At 44.7% G+C, this 22500-nt stretch overlaps 1 protein-coding gene across 1 annotated transcript in view; it reads left to right on the plus strand.

Annotated features, from left to right (window-relative positions):
* Positions 1 to 22500, plus strand: part of mapkapk2a (MAPK activated protein kinase 2a) — a 66400-nt gene that overhangs the window by 25340 nt on the left and 18560 nt on the right. The window contains exon 2 of the mRNA XM_042089516.1: positions 19210 to 19349. Within this exon, the coding sequence (XP_041945450.1) occupies positions 19210 to 19349 (140 nt within the window). The remainder of the gene's footprint in view (positions 1 to 19209; positions 19350 to 22500) is intronic.

The raw sequence follows: 22500 nt of genomic DNA on the forward strand, positions 1-22500 counted from the left end.
CTTTCATGAACTCGTCATCGTCATAAAGTACCCATGACGTGAACCTGTTAACATTAGTGTAACGTCACATGTCCGAGGAACACGAGTAGGAACTCATTCAATTTCAACACTTTCATTTTAAGTTTTTTTTTATTTTTTATCTGCTTTGAGTTTGAGCCTACAATTGCAAACAAACACATAAGCTGTGTGAGGACTGGAGTTATTTTTGTACATTCAAATATAAAAGCATTTGTCTCAAATCTGTTTTTCCGAATTTGAATACAACTCCAATCCATTCCTTGTTCAGCTGCTATCTGTGTGGGTTTACCTGGTGTAGTTTTCCCGTGTGTGTGTGTGTGTGTGTGTGTGTGTGTGTGTGCGTGTCTAAGAGAGAGAGAGAGAGAGAGAGTGTGTGTGTGTGTGTGTGTGAGAATATGGATATGTTGCTGTCTTATCACTGGAGCCAATTTGCCTGCTCTTGCCTCTTCACCCACAAAGGACTTCCCCAGCGAGGTCTGACCTAAGAAGTCATTTGGTTTGGAAAATCCCTTCAGTTAGCGTGCGCACACACACACACACACACACACACACACACACACACACACACACACAGATACTGCAAATGCGGAAGAAGAGGAAGGGTTTTTTTCTTCATTCCCTTATTATAACCCAAGCTTGCTGTTCCTTAGAGGCGCTGTGAGGGTGATGCCAGTGCCAGGATGTGTATTATTAGAAGTGTGTGTGTTGTGGTGAAACGATGGGTTAGTGAAGTGGCTGCTGTGAGAAGAGCTGACCATGTACAGATGACCCACAGACACACACATACACACATACATACACAGAGACACTTGCTGATGCTTGAGGGCAGCCGTGGCCTACTGGTTAGCGCTTTGGACCTGTAACCGAAGGGTTGCCGGTTCGAACCTCGACCAGTAGGCACGGCTGAAGTGCCCTTGAGCAAGGCACCTAACCCCTCACTGCTCCCCGAGCGCCGCTGTTGATGCAGGCAGCTCACTGCGCCGGGATTAGTGTGTGCTTCACCTCACTGTGTATGTGCTGTGTGTTTCACTAATTCACGGATTGGGATAAATGCAGAAACCAAATTTCCCTCACAGGATCAAAAGAGTACATATACTTATACACACACCCACATACACAGAGACACACACAAACAAACACACACCCACCCACATACACAGAGACACCCACACACACACACACACACACAGAGACACACACACACCCCACATACACAGAGACACGCGCACGCACGCACACACATATGCATACACACACACACACACCAAGTGATGCTCCTAGTGTGTTTGGGTGAGTGCTGTATTGATGTCAAGGTAGCAGGTGTGAATCTAAAGTCTGGCTGTGATTATTGAAAGTGAAACCTTGATCGTCATGGGCGATCAGTCAACGTGTAGGAACAAAGCTAGTGCTAGTGCGTAGCGCCACCTTCTGGACGACAGCCAGATGTGCTCAGAGGAAAAGGATGATGCTTACCACACCAGCTACTTCCACTTCTATAATGCCTCCTCTTTGACTGTGTGTGTGTGTGTGGTCAGAATGCGGTGACAATGCAGAATGGCAGTAATCATGTTTGAAATGGGAACAAAGGTCTTTGATTTCTGCTTTCCTGTTAAATGAGCAGCAGTGATCTGACACAAGTCCTTTAACAGCTGATAGTTATCCCACCTTCTCCCTGACATTCAAACATGGTGGACAGACTTTCAAAAGGAGTGATCTCTTTAACTCTGCTTTAATTGAATAACCCACCATGGTGGATGAGTCGGTCTCCGGTGGTCAGTGTTTCGTTCCAAAGACCTTCACCAGAGTTATAGTCATAGTTCTGTATTGGAAAGCAGTTCCGCACTGGAAGTAGGTGCTGAAGGTGTAGCCAAACGCCTCAGTGTCTTCACGGTTGCCTGTTCAGGTTTGATGTCATTTTGCTTGTGTGTGTAGGTATGTATTCTGTAATGGTAAATGTTACGCTGGTCATTGTAGCCTTGTGTAGTGGTCACGTAAGAAAGAATGACCCACTGGTCATTGTAGCGTTAACTTTGTCCAGTGAACACTGAAGCCACCACAGCCCTTGGGTCATTGTGTTTAGCTGCCGGCTGCACCAACAATAGCTCCCCATCCCAACCGGCTGGCTCCACAACGGGGCTCAAATCCTGTGCCCAGCCCCCTAAGGTCAAAGGTCAAGTGAGCCCCCAAAATACACACCACCCACCCCCACACATCCAATGTCCCAAAAGCTCTGTTATTAAGACACTTTTTGTTTGCTTTAAACATTTTAAATTGAAAAGGCTCTAAAATGTGAAGTCCTAAAGGCCTTTCATGGTCTTGGTCTATTGTTTTAGTGTGTGAATGTCTCTTGGTCTATGATGCTGGTGGCTTATTCTGTCTTTGGCGACGATGCTGGTATCTTAATGCATCTTCAGCTATGTTGCTGCTATTTTAATACATCATGAATGGCAATCAGTCCTGCATGTTGATTTGAATCTAGTTAAGCCTTCATCGTGCTTCAGGAGTGATGGAGGCTCTGCTAAAACAAGCGTTTGCTGCAGGGCTAACACACACACACACACACACACACACACACACGCGCGCGCGCACACGCGCGCGCAGCACGGCTGTAAGCCCAGCTTGTTGCTCTATATGTTTCAGCAGTTCAACTCACTCAGCCTCCTGAATAGCCACCTCAGAGACGGGCCTTAGGGGGTACGACAGCGTGTGTGTGTGTGTGTGTGTGATGTTGCAGGCCGGTCAATGTAAGCCCAAGGGGCTCCTCACTAACTGGATCACTCAGACTGACAGAAGGGCAGGCAAGGACACACACTGCCATAACTACAGTCAGACACGGACAGCCTCTCTGCAGTAATCTTTTACCGTGTGTGTGTGTGTCTTTTGGGGGTGGAGAGGAGCAAAGAGATGTTGTCATAGGAACTTTGGGTGTGACTGAGTAGCCATGGGTCACCACTTTTGTGTGAACATGAAGCACCCTTGGTTATGCACACACAGTCTCACATGTGTGTGCAAGTATACACACTAGGGGTGTCACAATTTCAGTTTTAACTCGAAAATCGATCAAAATTACATCTCAAATCAGAGGTAGAATCGACTATGCAGCGCCACACCCCCAATGTCATGTCCAGCATCTATGCTAAGAGCCAGTCCCCCCCCCCCCCCCCACATGTCTGTGGAGCGTCAACATATCTCCTCTAACTTCAAGCTGCAGCCAGTTAAAAAGACACATCAGCCGAAGTTGAAGCCTCTCAGCTCCTCTGAAATTACCGGTATGGAAGTATTTTGTCGTTCATTAAAGTCAGTTAACACTAACTTACTCAACTTAGCAAGTGAATGTTGTGGTTTCACTCCAAAATGACTAAGGTGTAGTATGCACATTGATAAGTGAACTAAGTGTCTCTTCGGAGTGTGCTGAAACGATCACGTTATCGTGTTGTTTCATTCCACTATGTTAATGTCTATGCTTAATGTCTTTTCGCGGTAGGAACGGTTTAAAAATAAAACAATCGTTTTCAAAATAAAAGCCACCCCCCCCCCCCAAAAAACAGAACTGGAAATAAGGCAAAAAAAAAGTTAACAACATAAGAAATGCATTAATAGTAATATAATTAAAAAAAAAAATAATTGAATTGAAAAAGAATTGAATTGTGGCTTTAAAATAGAAAATTTAAATTTATGTGTGAGTGAGTGAGGGGCTAGTATTGTGAAACAGGCTGGATGCTCAGAGTATTTAGCAGATGTCTTTAATCAGATCAACACACACACACCCACGTACGCAGAGGACACAAACATGTTTGCTCGCTTCGGTGACCCTAGACTAAACATCGCAATACCTCACACAAACACACACACACACACACACACACACACACACACACACACACACACACACAAACCCACAAACCTCCCTCATCTCTTATAAATTGAAATATTTTTTTTTTATTTGGATTTCACTCATTACAGAATTGGATTCAATTTGTGGCGGTAGCTGGGGGGGGGGTAGATATTCGTCTTGATAGTGTATAGGTCTAATTGAGTGCCTGTCACTTTAAGATGTTTGAGGCAACCCTTGCAATTGTAACACAGTTGAAAGGCTGCTGATGTCTGGATGAAATTCATAACGTTTTCTACATAGTTAAAATAAAGGTTCGTACTTCTCCTTGGGACAAGCACTTTTTAATTTTGGAAAACACTTTTTTGTGTTTTGCAAACATTCAGTGTCAGAGTCAATAAAATGAGCCCTACAATGAAATTGACAAGCAGCTGTAAGTAGGCTAAGCATGCTAAATTCGACATCCAAACAGTATTCTAACGTTAGCTTTGAGATGCTGTTTGATTTCATAACTTAACTTAGTTTAGTCTCTTCAATGTAGCCTACTATGTTGTGATAAGACCTTAGCGAAGTTCACTTCAATGCAGCAGTTTTGAACAAATTTGCGCAGCATGGTCACGATGCTAAGCGGATTTAATAGCAGTTTAGCCAGACGTCTTCTATGCAATGCTTCTATGTGGCAACAACAATCGTGAATATTTTGTTAAATGCACATGCAGAGGAGGGGCAGCGGGCTACGAGAGAGAGCGGGGCGGGGCAAGGAAAGGCTGCGTGCGGAAAAAGCGCAGCTCAATGGCAATGCAAGGATTTGACCTTATATTTAATTTAAATTAAATTAAACATAGAATATTAATCTGTGGCGGCCAATTTTTATTTCGTGGCACCCCGCCACAGATTAGTCAATGTATGGGAAACACTGCATTACCACTTAACTGCATGTGTTTCAATTTCACACATTTTTTCATGAAAAACACACTGCCACATTCTCTCATCCCTCTCACTCTCTCTCACACACACACACACACACAGAGTGAGAGAGAGCGGGAGGAAGAGTAGGGTAAGCCTTCTAACGTCCAGTTCAGGATGACCAGTGCTTTAAGAAGCTTTGCTCCCAAACACCCCAACGCCACCCACCCACCCCCAACACGTGTATACACACACACACACACACTTACACACACCCTAGTCCCTCTCCCAGGGGTCCAGCAGCCTAGGCAGGTGGGAGATGCTGCCTTTAACCCCCCCCCCCCCCCAACACACACACACACCCCACACGTCCTCAGGCTTGCGGGCTCCTTTGTCGTCTGCTGGGGGGGTTGATGGGGGGGGGGGGGGGGGGGGTCCTTTGTGTTGGGTCTCTGGAAGGTGAATGGGTTACATCTGTCATCCTCTCCCCCAGAGCACAGGGAGAGGCCTGAATGGGGCTCAGGGCAGAGTGTGTGTGTGTGTGTGTGTGTGTGGAACCCCTGTTCTAAGCCCTTCTGCCACTAAATTGTGATTGTTTGCATGTGTGTGTGAACACAACTTACTGACACAACACAACTTGCTGACACATCACAGTGAATAACTAAGATTTTGTGTGTATGTGGAGAAAAATTGGACGTGTGTGTGTGTGTGTGTGTAAAGGCTGTAGACGGCATAGGCCGAAATGCGTCCGTCTTGTGAAATGCTTTCTTAAAAACTAAATGAGCTAAAGCTTAAAGGGGTGCGTTTACTTTTTGTTTCATTCAGTGCTTCCTTTGTTTACGCACCCAAAAGTGAGTGCACCTATTTCTTGCCTGTGTACAGGCTGTACACACACAAAGTCTGTAGCAGGGTAGATTGGGAAGCCTCCTCTTAAGGGTGCGTGTGTGTGTGTGTGTGACATACCCTGTGGGGTATTTATAGAACCGGCATGGTCTCTTCTCATGTTCTCCTGCCTGCTGAATGCTGTAGAGTTCTAACGCGCAGCACCAGAGACGCGTTGTCACCGCGCCCCTGTGATGTGACGGGAGTGTGTTTATTGGCCTACACATTCCGTGCTCTTTAGAATGTGGAATCTCAGGAGCTCTGCTTCATTCTGTGCTCTTTAGAATGTGGAATCTCAGGAGCTCTGCTTCATTCTGTGCTCTTTAGAATGTGGAATCTCAGGAGCTCTGCTTCATTCTGTGCTCTTTAGAATGTGGAATCTCAGGAGCTCTGCTTCATTCACTTCTCCTACTGCCCACTTCTGCTCTCTCTCTTACCCCTCCGTCACATTCTGTCTTTCTTTCTCTCTCTTTCTCTCCATCCCTCTGTCTCTTTCTTTCTTTCTTTCTTTCTTTCTTTCTTTCTTTCTTTCTTCCTCCCTCTGTCTTTCCACCCTCTGTCTCTTTGGTTCTTTGTTTTTTTTCTCTCTCTCTCTTTCTCTCCTTTATTTCATTATCTCTGTCTCTCCTCCCCTCTCTCTCTCTCTCTCTCTCTCTCTCTCTCTCTCTCTCTCTCTGTCTCTCCTCCCCTCTCTCTCTCTCTCTCTCTCTCTCTCTCTCTCTCTCTCTCTGTCCCTCTGTCTTTCCTCCCCTCTCTCTCTCTGTCCCTCTCTCTATCTCTCTGTCTGTTCTTGTTTTCCTCTGAGCTTTCCTCTGTTGTTAGTGGACAACCCCCCCATGGTCTCATAGTTGACCTGAAGCCTACGGGCTAATTCTGATCAGCATCTGATGACATTCTTTACAGGGCCACGTCATGCACATGTCTCTGTGTGAGAGTGAAGCCCCAATATCTATGTGTGTGAGTGAGAGTGTGTATATGAGATATTTCAGATAGAGAGTGTGTGTGTGTGAGTGAACGGGAGATAGTGTTTGTGAGATTGAGATGTAATGTGTGTGTGTGTGTGTGTGATAGAGGAGCGAGGGTGGGTGGGTGTGTGTGTGTGTGTGTCCCTCCAGGTCTGTGTTGGGGGAAGCGTCTGTCCAGCAGTTGTCCAGCAGTTGTCTCCCCTGTGGTTGTTTCTACACATGGGGGCTTTGGTTAATTAAAAGCCTAAACATTTCCTTTAATTTCCCCCTCTCTCTCTCACTCACACACACACACACACACACACACACACACACACACACACACACACACACACACACACAGGAAAAGGTGCTGCCGGGCTATATCAGGTAAAATATATGAGGGCTCTGTCTACAGCCCCCAGTTGTGTGTGTGTTTGTGTGTGTGTGTGTGAGATGTACTGTGTTCCCAGCGGCCTTTGATGACGTCTACAGCATTTGGCTACTTGTTTGTGCATATTTGTGAGTTGCTGTGTGTGTGTGTGTGTGTGTGTGTGTCTGTGAGACCGACGCAAGTGTGTGTTTACCCAGAGGTCAGTGCTGACGCAGGTGGCAGTCCTGTCAGACCCGCTACCTCCTGCGGACCTTGTCCCCGCCTCACCACTAGAGCAGTTCTGATCTCACTGGCGGACCTGTAGAGTGCAGAACAGCCCGGAACTCACCACTAGAGCAGTTCTGATCTCACTGGCGGACCTGTAGAGTGCAGAACAGCGCGGAACTCAGAGTGAAGGAGCAGTTTCCTGGCAACCGCCTCACGTCACCTTACCTGAGTCACTGCAGTTAAGAGGGATGAGTGACACTTGGACAACAAACACACTCCCACACACACTCACTCTCTCTCTCTCTCTCTCTCTCTCTCTCTTTCTTTCTTTCTTTCTTTCTTTCTTTCTTTCTCTCTCTTTTTCTCTCTCTCTCTCTCTCACTCTGACTCATGCCTGTATATCTGCCTCAGCTCATTTCTGCCCTCTGCTCGGCAGTGGGGATGCTGCGTCAGATATCACAGGACTGCGGAACAGACTGTTGCCATGGTGACGATATGTCTGTCTGTATGTATGAGTGTGTGTGTGTGTCGTGCCAGACCTCTGCTCGAGGCAGTTAGGGGAGGGGCCATAGGCGGGATCATGGAACAGGTGTTGTGAGAACTTCTGCACTGCATAAAGTGTGCGTGTGTGTGTGTGTGTGTCAGTAAGTCTTGTGTATTTCTGTTTTCCTAGTAGTTTCGTGTCAGTCTTTCTATTTGTGTCTGTCTCATTGTTTGTCTCATTATCTATGTGTGTGTGTGTGTGTGCTCCCTCTGTGTGTGTGTGTGTGTGTATGTATATTGTCTTTCTGTGTGTGTGTATGTATATTTTCCTTCTATGTGTGTGTGTGTTCTCCCTCTGTGTGTGTTCTCCTTCTATGTCTGTGTGTTCATCCTTGCTGTAATTTCAGTGGATGCCTCACTCACCTGCCTCAGTCACCGGCCAGATGGTGAAGCCTCATCACTGAACTCTGTCACCCAGCATCCACACACACACACACACACACACACACACACACACACACACCCTTCCAGTTGGAAGGAAGAGACCATGCCTTTCCTGCTAGGGCGTCTACACTCAGCATGCTGACTGCACAGTACTGTAAGTGTTGCTTACAGCAGGGGTTGCCCTTGCCCTGGGGGCACACACACACACACACACACACACGGAGCAACAAGGCAAATGAATGAGTGAGTGTGTGCATGTGTCTGTGTGACTCAGTTTAGATTTGCATTACCTCGGTGCCAGGTGTGTGTGTGTGTGTGTTTGCATTACCTCAGTGCCAGGTGAGACGAGTGTGTGTGTGTGTGTGTTTGTTTGATTACCTCTGTGCCAGGTGAGAACAGTGTGTGTGTGTGAGAGAGAGGGATCTGGTGCTAGTGTGTGTGAGCGAGAGATCTGGTGCTATGCTACTCGGCATGTCTGGCCAAACAAGCGATCACTGCTCCTGCTGATTCAAGCTCTCGTAGCTCTCTTAGGGATGCTAGGGCTGATGTGGTTCAGCTCTTCAATAATACTTAATTAATAATAATAATAATAATAAAAAAAACATGGCTGTCATGGTGGCATAAAAGAGAGAATGTGTTATGCATGTTGTGTTTTTAGAGTTTTTTCTCTTAAGAACATGCATTACAGTAAGAATAAAAATGTAAAAATAGCTTTATTGTGCAGACTGCATACACTTTACAGGGATTGTGAGACGCTGTGGTGCAGGAGTGAGAAAGTCCCGTTTTTAGGAGTGTGAGAGATTGTGGTGCCAGGGGTGTTGTGAGAAAGTCCTGTTTTTAGGCCTGAGTGTTCAAGTCTCTTCTCAGATTGTTTTGCTGAGACAGACTCAATGTTTGGATTTATAAGTAGGTATGTTGTGATAATGCATTATGTTTGCAATTATGTAGATTTTGTGTGTGTGTGTGTGTGTATATGTATATATGTATGTGTGTGTGTATATATGTATATTTATATATGTGTGTGTGTGTGTGTGTGTGTGTATATATCTCACACACACACTCACCCCTGCCTGTTTGAGTGTGTTTGCATGTCTATCTTAGTGTGTGTGTGATGTTGTAGGCCAGCCGCACACACAAACACACACACACACACACACAGAGCACACCAACCCAAGGACACACTGCGCTCGTTGACACAAGCGGCACAAATACATGCACACACAGTGTTGCATAATCTCTCACACACACACACACACCAGGACGCAGGCACAGACACACATGGACACACACACGTCCTGTGTCTTGCCAGAGGCTCTGTAGACAGGTGATGCTTTAAAGTGCCCTTGGCTTGACTTTAGCCGCTCGTCACAGTCCAGATGGCGTTCAGTCCGGCTCCATCCTGCCGGATTCATTAAATATACCAGAGATGCCCACTAACATAGCAGAGATGCCTATTAACATAGCACATATATATAGATGCCCACTAACATAGCAGATATATAGATGCCCACTAACATAGCACATATATATATATATATATATATATATATATATATATATATATATATATATATATATATATATAGATGCCTACTAACATAGCAGATATGTAGATGCCCACTAACATAGCACATATGTAGAGATGCCCACTAACATAGCACATATGTAGATGCCCACTAACATAGCCGATATGTAGATGCCCACTAACATAGCACATATGTAGAGATGCCCACTAACATAGCACATATGTAGATGCCCACTAACATAGCCGATATGTAGATGCCCACTAACATAGCACATATGTAGATGCCCACTAACATAGCCGATATGTAGATGCCCACTAACATAGCCGATATGTAGATGCCCACTAACATAGCACATATGTAGAGATGCCCAGTATATAGAGATGCCCACTAACATATCAGATATATAGAGATGCCCACTAACATAGCAGGGGAGAGTTTCCCTGCATCCGGATGGCTCCATAGGAGCAAAGTCTCCTAGACTGTTGTGTGTGTGTTTTTAGGTATGTTTGATGCGATGACCGACACAGCTGTGTTTGTTCGTTTGTTTTTGATCCTCTTTTACCCCCTGTCTCAGATGGTCCGATCCAGACAGCAGCATCTCCAAGCCTGCTGGATTCTACCATAGCACACAGAGATGGCGGGGGGGAGAGGGAGGGAAAAGGAGAGGAACTGCTGTAAAAGAAAATGTTAAAAGAAAACAATGTTTGGGGCAGCAGGCCTAAATGAGATTAATGGAAAGAGGAATTAAGGAATTGGGGAACAGAGATGAAAAAAGGCAAAATTGGAAAAGAAAAGAGAGAGAATGAGGAGACACCAAGGACGGGACAGAAACTTAGAGAGAGACAGAGGCTTTTGTGAGAGTCAGTGTTGGGCCAGCTGTGAGGGGGTGACATCAATGGCATCTCACACCCAGCTACTCGCGTGCACACACAAACACTCCTATTCTCCTACACATACATTCACACACACACACACTCCCATTCTCCTACACATACATACATACACACACACACACTTAGAGCTACTAACATGCGCACACACAAACACTCCTACAGTATTCTCCTACACATACATATACACACACATACACAGAGCTACTAACATGCACACACAAACATTCCTATTCTCTTACACATACATACACACATACACACAGAGCTACTAACATGCACACCCAAACACTCCTGTTATCTTACACATACACACACACACACACACACAGCTACTAACATCAGGGCTTAAAATTCATTTTTCAAAATGGGGGGGAATTCCCCCCTTAGGTTATTCATGTAGGGGGGATTTACACAATTTGGGGGGGGGGGGGGGTCGATTCTGATACCAAGTCAAGAATTGCGATTTCAATACTTCGATACTTTTTTTTAAAAAGTGTTTGATTTTGGGGCCCCCACCACCCTGACGTCATCAGTAATATATACTGTAGTGGGATCATTCACAACGGTGGACATCCTAGATTCTGCTTGACTCTCTCCACACACACAAACACACACTGAAAATGATAGCTTATGTGATATGTTTCTATCATATATTTTTGAATTCATATAGAGTGTATTTATTTAATAATGCATTTTTTAAAGTATAGCATTTTACTAGTAATTACTACTAACTAAACATATTTAGTAATTTGAATGCCTCATATTGACGTTTAACCTATAACACTTAGGCATATCTTTAATGTGGTGTGTAGGTCCAATTGAGTGCACATTGGTGATGAGTAGGTGTAATTGAGTGCCTGTCACTTTAAGAAAATACCTGAGAGTAATTCTATGGAGTAATTAGCCCCCCTTCAACCTGACGGTTTTAGGCTGTAGTCGCTAGTGAATAAAAGTTGTGCATAGTGCGGTATGTGTATGCAAATCATTATGTTTTCTATGTCATTAGATACAATAAATGTTGACATGTCGAAGACAATCTTTCTGGGATCAAGTGTTGACGTGACCTGAGCTAGCAGGATAGTTACCAAGGAGCTCTTTCCAGATGTAAAAGTTTGCCATGGTAGCGTAGCCTATTTGCGTAAGCGCAAAGTGGTTCTCTCTCTCTCTCTCCGTGTGTGTGTGCGTCTGCATGAGGCTATGTTCAATTCAACTCGGTAGTTGATCAGTCCGGTCAATAGCACCGCATTCACGCCACTTAATGATTAGGCTATATTAACGTCATCAGACAGGCTGTAAAAGTGTATGCGGGAATTTCTCGCATTATGATGGCTAGAGTTGCGGGACTTGAACAAATTATGCGCAATACCCGCAATCCCGCAGTGAAATTTAAGCCCTGAACATGCACACACAAACACTCCTATTCTCCTACACATACATACATACACACACACACACACTTAGAGCTACTAACATGCGCACACACAAACACTCCTATTCTCCTACACATACATACATACATACATACATACATACATACATACTGTACATACATACATACACACACACACACTTAGAGCTACTAACATGCGCACACACAAACGCTCCTATTCTCCTACACATACACACACAGCTACTAACATGCACACACAAACACTCCTATTCTCTTACACATACATACACACACGCACACAGAGCTACTAACATGCACACCCAAACACTCCTATTCTTTTACACATACATACACACACGCACACACTGTTTCTTAGATACAATTGCTCTCATGCATTGTCTCATTCTTGCCCTTTCTTCTTTTTTAAACCCCTTTGCCGTGTGTGTGTGTGTGTGAGTAAGAAAGAGAGAGAGAGTGAGAGCATCCAGACTTTTGGAGCAGAAATTGCTGCATACTTCACTCACTTTCTCTTTCAGGTCAGTTTGCTCTTTCCTCTGCATGTCTGTCGTCCACCACATACCCCTCTCTCTCTCTCGCTCCTTCTCTCCCACCACCCCTCTCTCTCACGCTCTCTCTCTCTCTCTCTCCCTCCCTCCCTGACATGAGTAGATGAGTTGTGTCTGGTGTCCTCTCTGGCTAACTGTTTCTCTGGTTGCCTCTACACCTGTCCTCCATCTTTGCCCCGCCCCCCCCCCCCTCTATTATTAATCTCTCTCTCTCTCTCTCTCTCTCTCTCTCTCTCTCTCTCTCTCTCTCTCTCTCTCTCTCTCTCTCTCTCTCTCTCTCTCTCTCTCCTCCCCTTCTCTCTCTCTGGCGTGAGTAGGTGGGTTGTCTGGCATCCTCCCAGGCTGCTGTCTGAGCAGCTCCCTGCTAAGGCCACTGTGCAGGATTCTTTCCACTCACTGTCATGCATAGCTCTGCTGTGTAGTACACGGGCAGCCGTGTGTGTGTGTGTGTGCGTGCGCGCGGCTGAAATGCACACTGTAAGTTAAGGGACACTCTCTCTGCCGTGTGTGTGTGCGTGGCTGAAATGCACACTATAAGTTAAGGGACATCTGATGTTCACCCTCCATTTTTTTTTTTCTCTCTGCCGTGTTTGTGTGTGTCTGTGTTTTTGTTTGTGTGTGTGTGTGTGTGTGTGTGTGGCTGTACCCAGACTGTGGGAATGGGCACAGTGTAGGGCAGTGACATGTCTGCATGAATTTTACTGCAGTGAGATCACATAGTGGTGGAGATCAGAATCCTGGTGAACTGAAACGAAGACGAGTGTTTACTTTGAAAGCAGGTCTGTTCTGTTGGTCTGCTCATGGCCAGCTCTGGTGTTGCCCGTCGTGGTTGGCAAGGTGATCCTGGCAGTGAAGCATGATGCCCACGGGCAGTCTGACCCCTCAACCCACCTGCCCGCCCTCCTGTTGTCACCCCATCTCCACCGTAATCTCTACAGATCTGGCCAGTTATAAATAACACACACACACACACACACACACACACACTCATATAGACACGCACAGGTAGACAGGCAAAGCGCGCGTTAGGGCTGTCACTTTTGTGTAAAAATCCTGTTTGATTTTTGAGACACGAGTTCATTTCATCGATTGTAAAATCGATTTTCCATGTCTAAAGACATTTCCATTTTCAACGCAAATATAGGCCAATCCATGGACAACTAACAGGCATTAGGATGAACGTAAAGAGGGCGCTTGAGATGCTCAAGTCAGCAATATTTCTGATGATTTATTGGTGTGAAGTTTCGTGCTCAATGACAAACAGGAGTGCAACATTCTCGAAAAATAATAAGCAAAGTGGACTGCCATAACATCAATGAAAAACATTACTGCAGGCTTCAACATGGCTGTGTTTTACGATTAGAAATGTCAAACAAATTTTGCCAAGGTAGGAACTCACGATTGCACAGTTTGCATGCCACTTAGTCCTTCTCCATAGTTTGATCTACAGTCCAAAACCCAAGGTGCTTCCATATCGAACTCCTCAAGTTATTAGGAGTAATCACTCATCTCTCTTATGTCGCATTGATCGCGTTGTCCTCCATTTTTTGGCAAAACACCAGCAGCAGCAATTTTCGAACATAAAGTGACAGCCTTAACGCGCACACACACACACACACACACACACGCGTATATACATGCACTCTCAGACACTCACACATTCATACACAAGCACACACACACTTGCACATATACTTGTACACACACCCTCTCTCTTATGCTTAAGTTAGTCTGAGCCCCCCTCAGCCCCAAAGATGCAGAGAATCCCTTTGACAAGCCACGCTCTTTCACACACACACACGGTCACATTCTCATACACACACCATGCTGTAGCCCTGTAGGGAGTGGCGGCTCTCTCAGATAAACCTCCTTACATGGGTCCTTACATGGGGATACTGAGGAAGAGAAAGCATTACCACCATAGATGAGACATCTTGAAGTAACACACACTCACACTCACACTCACACTCACACTCACACTCACACTCACACTCACACACACACATACACATTTTAGGTGAACACTCACAACACACACAGGAACACACGTTCCTCCATTACCACAGAGGACAAGCCTATTATGAGTTCAGTCCATTATTAGTCATTGACTTGGTAAAATGGAGGTATCATAAGACTGATTGTTTAAAATAGACGTATCATAGGACTTAAGTATATAAGTATAAGTCTATATACTCTTTTGATCCTGTGAGGGAAATTTGGTCTCTGTTTATCCCAATCCGTGAATTAGTGAAACACACTCAGCACACAGTGAACACACAGTGAGGTGAAGCACACACTAATCCCGGCGAAGTGAGCTGCCTGCTACAACAGCGGCGTTTGGGGAGCAGTGAGGGGTTAGGTGCCTTGCTCAAGGGCACTTCAGCTATTCCTACTGGTCGGGGTTCGAACCGGCAACCCTCCGGTTACAAGTCCGAAGCGCTAACCAGTAGGCCACGGCTGCCCCACACAGGACTTTCATACCAAGTGACATTGTGAGATGATTTTTGTGAGATTTGTGAGAATGTATGAACTGGACCGTGGATCTTACTCCCTTAAATGGCTGTGTGTTCGTCTGAGAGAGAAATTGAGTTTGTGTGTATGAATGTGACCGTGTACAGTATGTCTGTAAGTGTCTTAGTTTCTTTGTGTACGTGTGTGAGTGTACAGAGCAGATTAGCAGGCGCTCTCTACCTCACTCTCTAGTGGTGAGGTCATCAGACCTGTTGTCCTGCAACCTGCAGGTGGAAAATTCTCTTGCTCCTTTTCAGGACCCGTCTGGAGCGTCTGGGAACGCTGACGGTCGTGTGTGTGTGTGTGATGGGCCTGGGTTCTGGTTGGCATCTGTGGGTGGAAACTGCAGTTGAAGTGGTTTGTTTACTTTGCCTTCCTCTGTCAGCAAGCAAAGCCCACTGCTGTGTTCTACTGTGGAGCGGTTGCGGCCACTAGTGGCCATTGTCTGAAACTACATTTCCTTCCTCAAAGAAAACTTCAGGATTGTTGCTGTGAACGACCATAAATGGATATCTGAGCTCGATCAGCAGATTAAACAATGAGACGCTCTATTACATTTGTGTCTGATTGGTAGGAATGATGTCTCCAGGCGTGTGTGTGTGTGTGTTTCTTTGCTTGTTGGTCTCTATGGAGAGCTATATTTGCCTTAGTCTCTGGCATCTCATTTAGCTGGGGGTTAGGGGGATTGGCAGTGCTAAATTTGACTGACCTGCACCTTGTGGGGATCTTAAAGTTGTACTTTCAGCCCCCCCCCCCCCCCCTTCCTTTGCTACACTGTGGCTGTCTGTATGTAGCCAAGCCCAGAGGAATATTGCAGTACAGGGCTTGATCAGCACTTGGGAATTTAGAAGAACTAAGCCTCTTATGAATGAGCTGTCCCCTTCAGTGTGGCAGTGCAGCTCATGATGCGCCCTGTTATTCTGCCTGTCATTGATATATCATTATGTAGCACTTATGCAGCATCATACTATAAATCCGACTGCGCCAGAGTTTACATCGGGCCCAAAAAATCCAGCCCAACCCTACCCGAGCGCACGTAGGTTCTGTCCGAGCTCGGCCCGGCCCTAACCATGAACTGTAATTATGAACCCGAGCCCGATTTAAACCCGATATTTTGTAATAAGTGGGCCGTTATAACTGACATTTTCAACTGTTCAGAATGGGATCTTACTAAATCGTGCTTGAGGAAGCATATTGTTTTATGAGGATCATGTATGGAGCCCTGTTTTCCCCTATGCGTTTAGGCTACCTGTTTGGAGTGGCGTCTCAACAAACTGTAAGCCGAACATTCCGGGGGGATCTCACTTTCTTTTGGGACTTTTTCAGTGCTTCGCGTAGGGGGGGGATAAATACAGTTTAGGGGGGCGGGGGGCATACATTTTACAAACCGAAATCGATTAAGAACAAAGTCCTCGATGTTAAGCATTTTCCTTATTACAGGCGTCAATGAGAACGACACTTAACATGGTCCTCACTTACACGATTTCGTTTTTGATTTTCTAATTGGAGTAAGTGTGAAAACGCGTCATGATACGTTTTTAAATTTTTGATGTTTTGCTATAAAGCATCTTTCACGTAATGAATGCGCATTTTAAAGTAAAAGTAGGCCTACTATGCGCTCCATGTCTGTAGCTGTCTGTTCACGTCCGCAATCGATTATAGCGGTCCTCAAATGGAGAACACATCCATGTTTCCTCGTGTCTCCTGGCCACTCTAGACTATGTCATGCTTCTGTGTTTGCAAAACTCCTGACTGTTTCTAATCGCTAAACCTTTGTTTTCCTTTCATGTCGGTTAACAGCAAAGTGGTCCTGCGCGTGTGTGTGTCTCATGGGGCTACGTTCAATTGAAGTCAGAAGGTGTTCTGTCCATTCAACAGTCCCACATTCACACCGCTCCATTATTAGACTAACGTTTGATTTTCTCGCATTATGATGACTAGAGTTGCGGGACTTAAATAAATTATGCGCAATACCCTCAATCCTGCGCTGAAATTTAACTTAGTCCCTGTCGGTTGTGAAGTTTTACACCAGTGAGCGCCGGACATTTCGCACAAATACGCACCCAAAGTGGTCGCGATTTAAGTTAATTTATTCTGATCAATCACACTACAACGTGAACATATCTCATACATTTTTGTTTCCTTTTATAATAAAAAATATCCTTATGTAAGCTACATTGATATTAAGAGGAAGGCCAGGTCTTCTGCCCGTTTGAGTTATGTTGAGCTGAGGCCTTTGCCTGAATTTAGCTGGTGCCATTCTTAACATTGCGGGATAGATCTGCCAGTAGCTTTAATTTTGCAGTTGTCTCTAGTTGAATTAAGGGTGAATTGTTACAACTTTGCTATAATATATAACATTTCTGATTATCACAGCATAGCTTTTTCCCCACCCAATGATAATGAAAAATAATAATAATGTAAAAAAATATATGTAGGCTACATACATGATCACGAGCCTGACCCGACCCGGCCCAAAGAAAGGGATGGGGGGGGGGGGGGGGTCTCGGCCCAACCTACCTCTCGGGCTGAGAATATTAATGAAATATTAAGTTGTTATAATGAAAAAGACAATTTAAGACCCAAGGTTTGTATCCCACGGGGGTATTGGTGTTCATGCTAGTTACCGTGTGTGTGTGTGTGTGTGTGTGTGTCTGTCTCTGTCTGTGTCTCTGTCTGTCATGTGGCCAACTTTTTTTTGTTTTGTGCTCTTCAGCTGGTTTGCAGGGTTGAGCACGATCAGGGAGTTTCCCTGCTGCCAGTTTTTGTTGGTTCATCTTCTCATTATGTCAAAGCAACTGGTAAAGTAAGGTGCTAACGTCATTAATGTCTTGAGGTTTATACCCAGGCCACAGGCGTTGTCAGATGTGCGTTCTAGTTTCAGCTAGATTTCTTGTATAAGATATCCACTTAGCCAGCAGGTCACGATGACATTATTGTTGTGTGACATAGAGCTGTGTGCCCATCACTGTTTCAACATGGGCCCATGCTGTTTTACTGCATTGGTGTCCTCTTATGAGCTGAGAGTCAGTGGTCCTCCTCGCCTCAGTGTCGTCTTTTATGGTGTTTGCTGTTGCATTTGTGTCGGTCTACAGCACCAGGCTGGTAGTGAGGGACATGTACTGTATGTGGCATGCTTAGCCATCTTGGCAATTCAGCCTCAGGTTACTCTGGGTTCGAACGAGTTCACGAGTCTGGATACGACTTCAAAGCGTGTTTCATTTGCAACTTCCTGTTTGTAACTGGGGAAAAAATGAGAACAAGTAGAACATGGTATAACCCTCCTCTCCTCAGTGTCTTTTATGGTGTTTGCTGTTGCGTTTAAGTCTGTCTGCAGCATATAGGGACACATTTGTGGCATGCTGGCATGTTGATGGTTCTTGCGTAAGAATCATCATCATGAGTCCTGCGACGGTGGTGGGAGCGAATCTGGGGTGCCGTGTTCCGGCCGGGCCAGATGTTCGCTTTGCATCGCTGAGGGTACGACTGGAATGACACCTACACATGCGTTGGCCAGAGTCCATATTTACCTGACTAGAGAACTGATTGGTGTGTTGGGTGTCGCTGTCCTGACGGGCGATGGAATCGTCTCCTGATGCTGCCATAAATCACTGGACACACACACACACACACACACGACTGTGTGCCATTTAGAGGACCAGTAAAGCCCAAACAAAGCATCCTGTTCCACTTTATGGAGCACTCGACATTCTCAAAGGTTGGGAGGTCACCAGAGTTCAACCGTAATGACTCTGGAACACAGCAGAATTGGCCAACGCAGATTGATTGTATCAGAATGGAACAAGACATCGTCTTGAGGTTCTAGGAAAAATCTAAATTATATTGCATATCGTGCTCCAGTAGGTGGTGCCAAACCATCATGTATGTTGGGATTAGTTATGTGTTGAATGGTTCATTACACAGCACATTTTCACTTAGGCCATGAAATGAATGTCTCTGCCTCTACATAATGCATATTTAACTCTATTCCCAAGCTATATTCTTCAAATACTATGTTTTCCTGTGTGAGTCCTGGAGCTCAACTCGGCACCCCATTTACCAGGTTGTGTTTGGTTGTTTTGAGCACACACTGAACAGACATCTATAGTCTGGTTTAGAGAAATTCACTGAATGTGAACCTTTTAATACTAGTATATGTTCTGCATTGGGGACATTTCCTGTGTTAATTTGTTTGTGTGTGTGTGTCCTTCAGATGCTGCAGGACTGCACCAAAGCCAGGAGAGAGGTGGAGCTCCACTGGCGAGCATCGCCGTGCTCACACATCGTCCGCATCGTGGACGTCTACGAGAACCTCTACCAGGGAAAGAAATGTCTGCTCATCGTCATGGAGTGGTAAGGGTCGCCAGCTTGGTACTTAGTCTGCCAATCAACTGACCAATAAGTGACCTCAGCTAAGCATTCAGTCTTCCCATCAACTGCTCAGCTGACCAATCAGAGGCCTCAGCTAAGCACTCAGTCTTCCAATCAACAAATCACTTTAAAGCGACTATAAATAAACTCTAAAACTAGGTAATAAATCTGAATGACCTGTGAAGAAGCTGACGGGAATAATAGTTCTGGCTCTTTTTCATAACACTTTTAACCATGAAGAATAATTTGAGGATCTCAATCTATGATAATATTCTTTAGAAAAAAAGACTAGCTCAGTACATGGTTAGATGGTTAGTCATTATTTGGTTTCGATGAATAGCCACCAGGCCTGTCGTGTGATTTGGTGTACACAGTAAAAGTATTACACCAACGGCTGGAGAACAAGATTGGGGCCCCCCAAATAGACTCTGAGAAGAAATAAGCCCTGACTGAATTCCGGTTAACTGCTATCTGGTAATCGCCTCAGCCCAGTTATCTATGCGCACCCACAACCCGCTCTTCTGAGTAGCTGGATGAATGTATATAGTAAGGAAACCATGTCACTTGCGATTCATTTTATGACTAACATGCACTTACCCGCTAATGTGTATAGTCACACGCCGTTAGATTGTATTTTGGGATTTGGGAGTTAGGTGGGAGTTGTGTCGCAATTTCAGTTATTTCATAAGCAGTGCATTGTCATGTGGAGGTGCAACAACTAATTTATTAGAGGTCAACTATTAAATTAATTGCCAACTACTTTTAAAATTGATTTGTTAGTTTGAGCTTTGACTTCTTGATATGAACATTTTGTGTTTTCCTTATTCCTTTCGCGCAAACTGAATATCTTTGCTGTAGTGTGGGCAAAACTGAATATCTTTGCTGTAGTGTGGGCAATATCTTTGCTGTAGTGTGGGCAAAACAAGACATTTGAGCACGTTGTCTTGGGCTTAACACAGATAAATATTTTTGAAAATAATTGACAGATTAATCGTCTATAAAAAATAATCGTTAGTTGCAGCCATCTGGTCGGAATGGTAGACTAGCGTTGAAGGCCCCCGGGCAGAGAGTCCCATCTCGTCCACTTTTAACCTAGAAACCTGTCTCCTCACACACACACACACCGTCTCTATTGCTCTCGTGACCTGACCTGTGTTCCTCTTTAGGGTTGAGCTGATGTGTCCTCTGGTAACGCTACCAGTAAATGCTCTCTTACACACACACACACACCTGTGTCTAGGCATTGTCTTACCCCCCCACCAGGCCCTATTACCACAACGTGCACTCAAATCATGCTAAGTCAAACAGCATTGACTCAGAATGGAATAAAAGCATGTTGTTGGGGCTGTCATTTCGGGAATGTGATGAAAAACACTGGATGTCTCACGTAGATGAATGTGTGAAAAAATTGGGTAGTTTCTTTTCTCTCTTATGTCCCAGCTGCACTATTAAAACGGTCAAAACAGAGTTAGTGAGTAAGGTCCATTGTTATTGCTGTAACCTGCTTTGGATACAAAATAAAAATAAAACATTGCTGAGTAAACATAAACGTGAAATCATGCGAAAATATGACTCAATTTTTCTGTATTGTACTACTACATGCGGCCAAATAGTGCCATTGAGACACGTTACATGATGCGTTGGTGGAGGTTGTGAATACTTCAATGCTTCAATGGTGACAGGAACTGACTGCGTTGGTGGACTTCAATCAGTATACTAATCATGATGTTTTGATGTGGTCAGGACTCGTGGTTATGTCAATTCTTGAAATTGATGGCATACCCTACTATGACTTGCACTCCACTTTTTTTTTTTTTTTTTAAGTTAGTATTGCTATATACTTATACACCACTATGATATATCCCCTATTGAGATTTTTCTGGCTAAAATAGTTCCAACCATATTCCAGTCCAAGTGACCATGGGGCCCAGGTTCGAATCTGACCTGGGGGGGCATTTTCTTGTCCCATTCTATTTCTCTCCCACTTACTTCCTGTTCTTCACTGACCGGACAGCTAAACAAGGACCAAACTCATCAACCAGTTAAATACAGCTAAACAAAGACATAAGTCATCGCCTCTGGGTCGCAGTGGTGCAACTGGCTGCAGCGTCCGTACTATGTTTGGGTCCATGCGGCCCCAAGTTTGAATCATTTCCCGGTTACATCCCCAATTCTCTCTCCCACCTACTTCCTGTCAAACTTCATGGTCCTAAAAATAAACTTAAAAAGTAAGTAATTGCTGAACTGTATGGCATCAGCTTGTCAGCCAAAGTATATAAATTACAGAGCGTTAGCTAGCGGAGATACCTTAAGATTAAGAGTGAAGATTTCTTTGAATTGAAAACTGGTTACTCAGCTCGTCGGCTAAGGACCGATGAGGTTTAAAGGAAAGCGTAAAACAATTCTTTGAAGGCTTCCCAGAGTTAAGTCATCACAGTTGAACTTTTTGTAGGTTAATACGATGCTATCTAGGAAGACTATTTTGCAGTTTAGCCAGTTTCAATTCAACTGCCGTTGTCAGCATTGTCATTTGTTTGAGAAACAGAAAGTAGGCCAAGCAGGCCAATCACAGTACGGCTTCACCCAGTTACCCTAAAGCTCATCAAATAAATGACTTATAGTAACTGCTACAAAGTCATCAGGATGCATGGCTGTCGCTGAACTATTCTCTGGCTTGAGAGGAAGGAGAAGTGAAAGTTAAAAGCCGTTGTTATTCATTTGAGGCCCACTTGTTCTGCACTTCCATAATGCGTGTCAGTATACTGTGGCAGGCTTAAGTGAACTACTCTGTATCTGACTAATGCGTACCCCCCCTACATACACACACACACACCCCAGAAGGGTTTTGCGTTGACATAATCGTTTAGGGTAAGTGGACCCATTAAGTCCACCAAAATCTAAGTTTAGGTCTGTTTCATAGAAGGTAACATTGTTTATAGGTAAGATTATATATTGGTGAACATCTCTCATTTGAAGATGTATGCATTAGTTAAAGGTTCTCTAAGCAATGTTGGGTAACGTCACTTCTGTTGACATTCAAACAAAACAGAGCTAGATCGCCCCTCCCTCCTGTGTAACTGACACTCTCCTGAACGCACATCTCGCCGGTGAATGGCTGGAAAATGATGTTATT

The sequence above is a fragment of the Alosa sapidissima genome, chromosome 4, assembly GCF_018492685.1.
Source record: "Alosa sapidissima isolate fAloSap1 chromosome 4, fAloSap1.pri, whole genome shotgun sequence".
Taxonomy (NCBI): Eukaryota; Metazoa; Chordata; class Actinopteri; order Clupeiformes; family Clupeidae; genus Alosa; species Alosa sapidissima.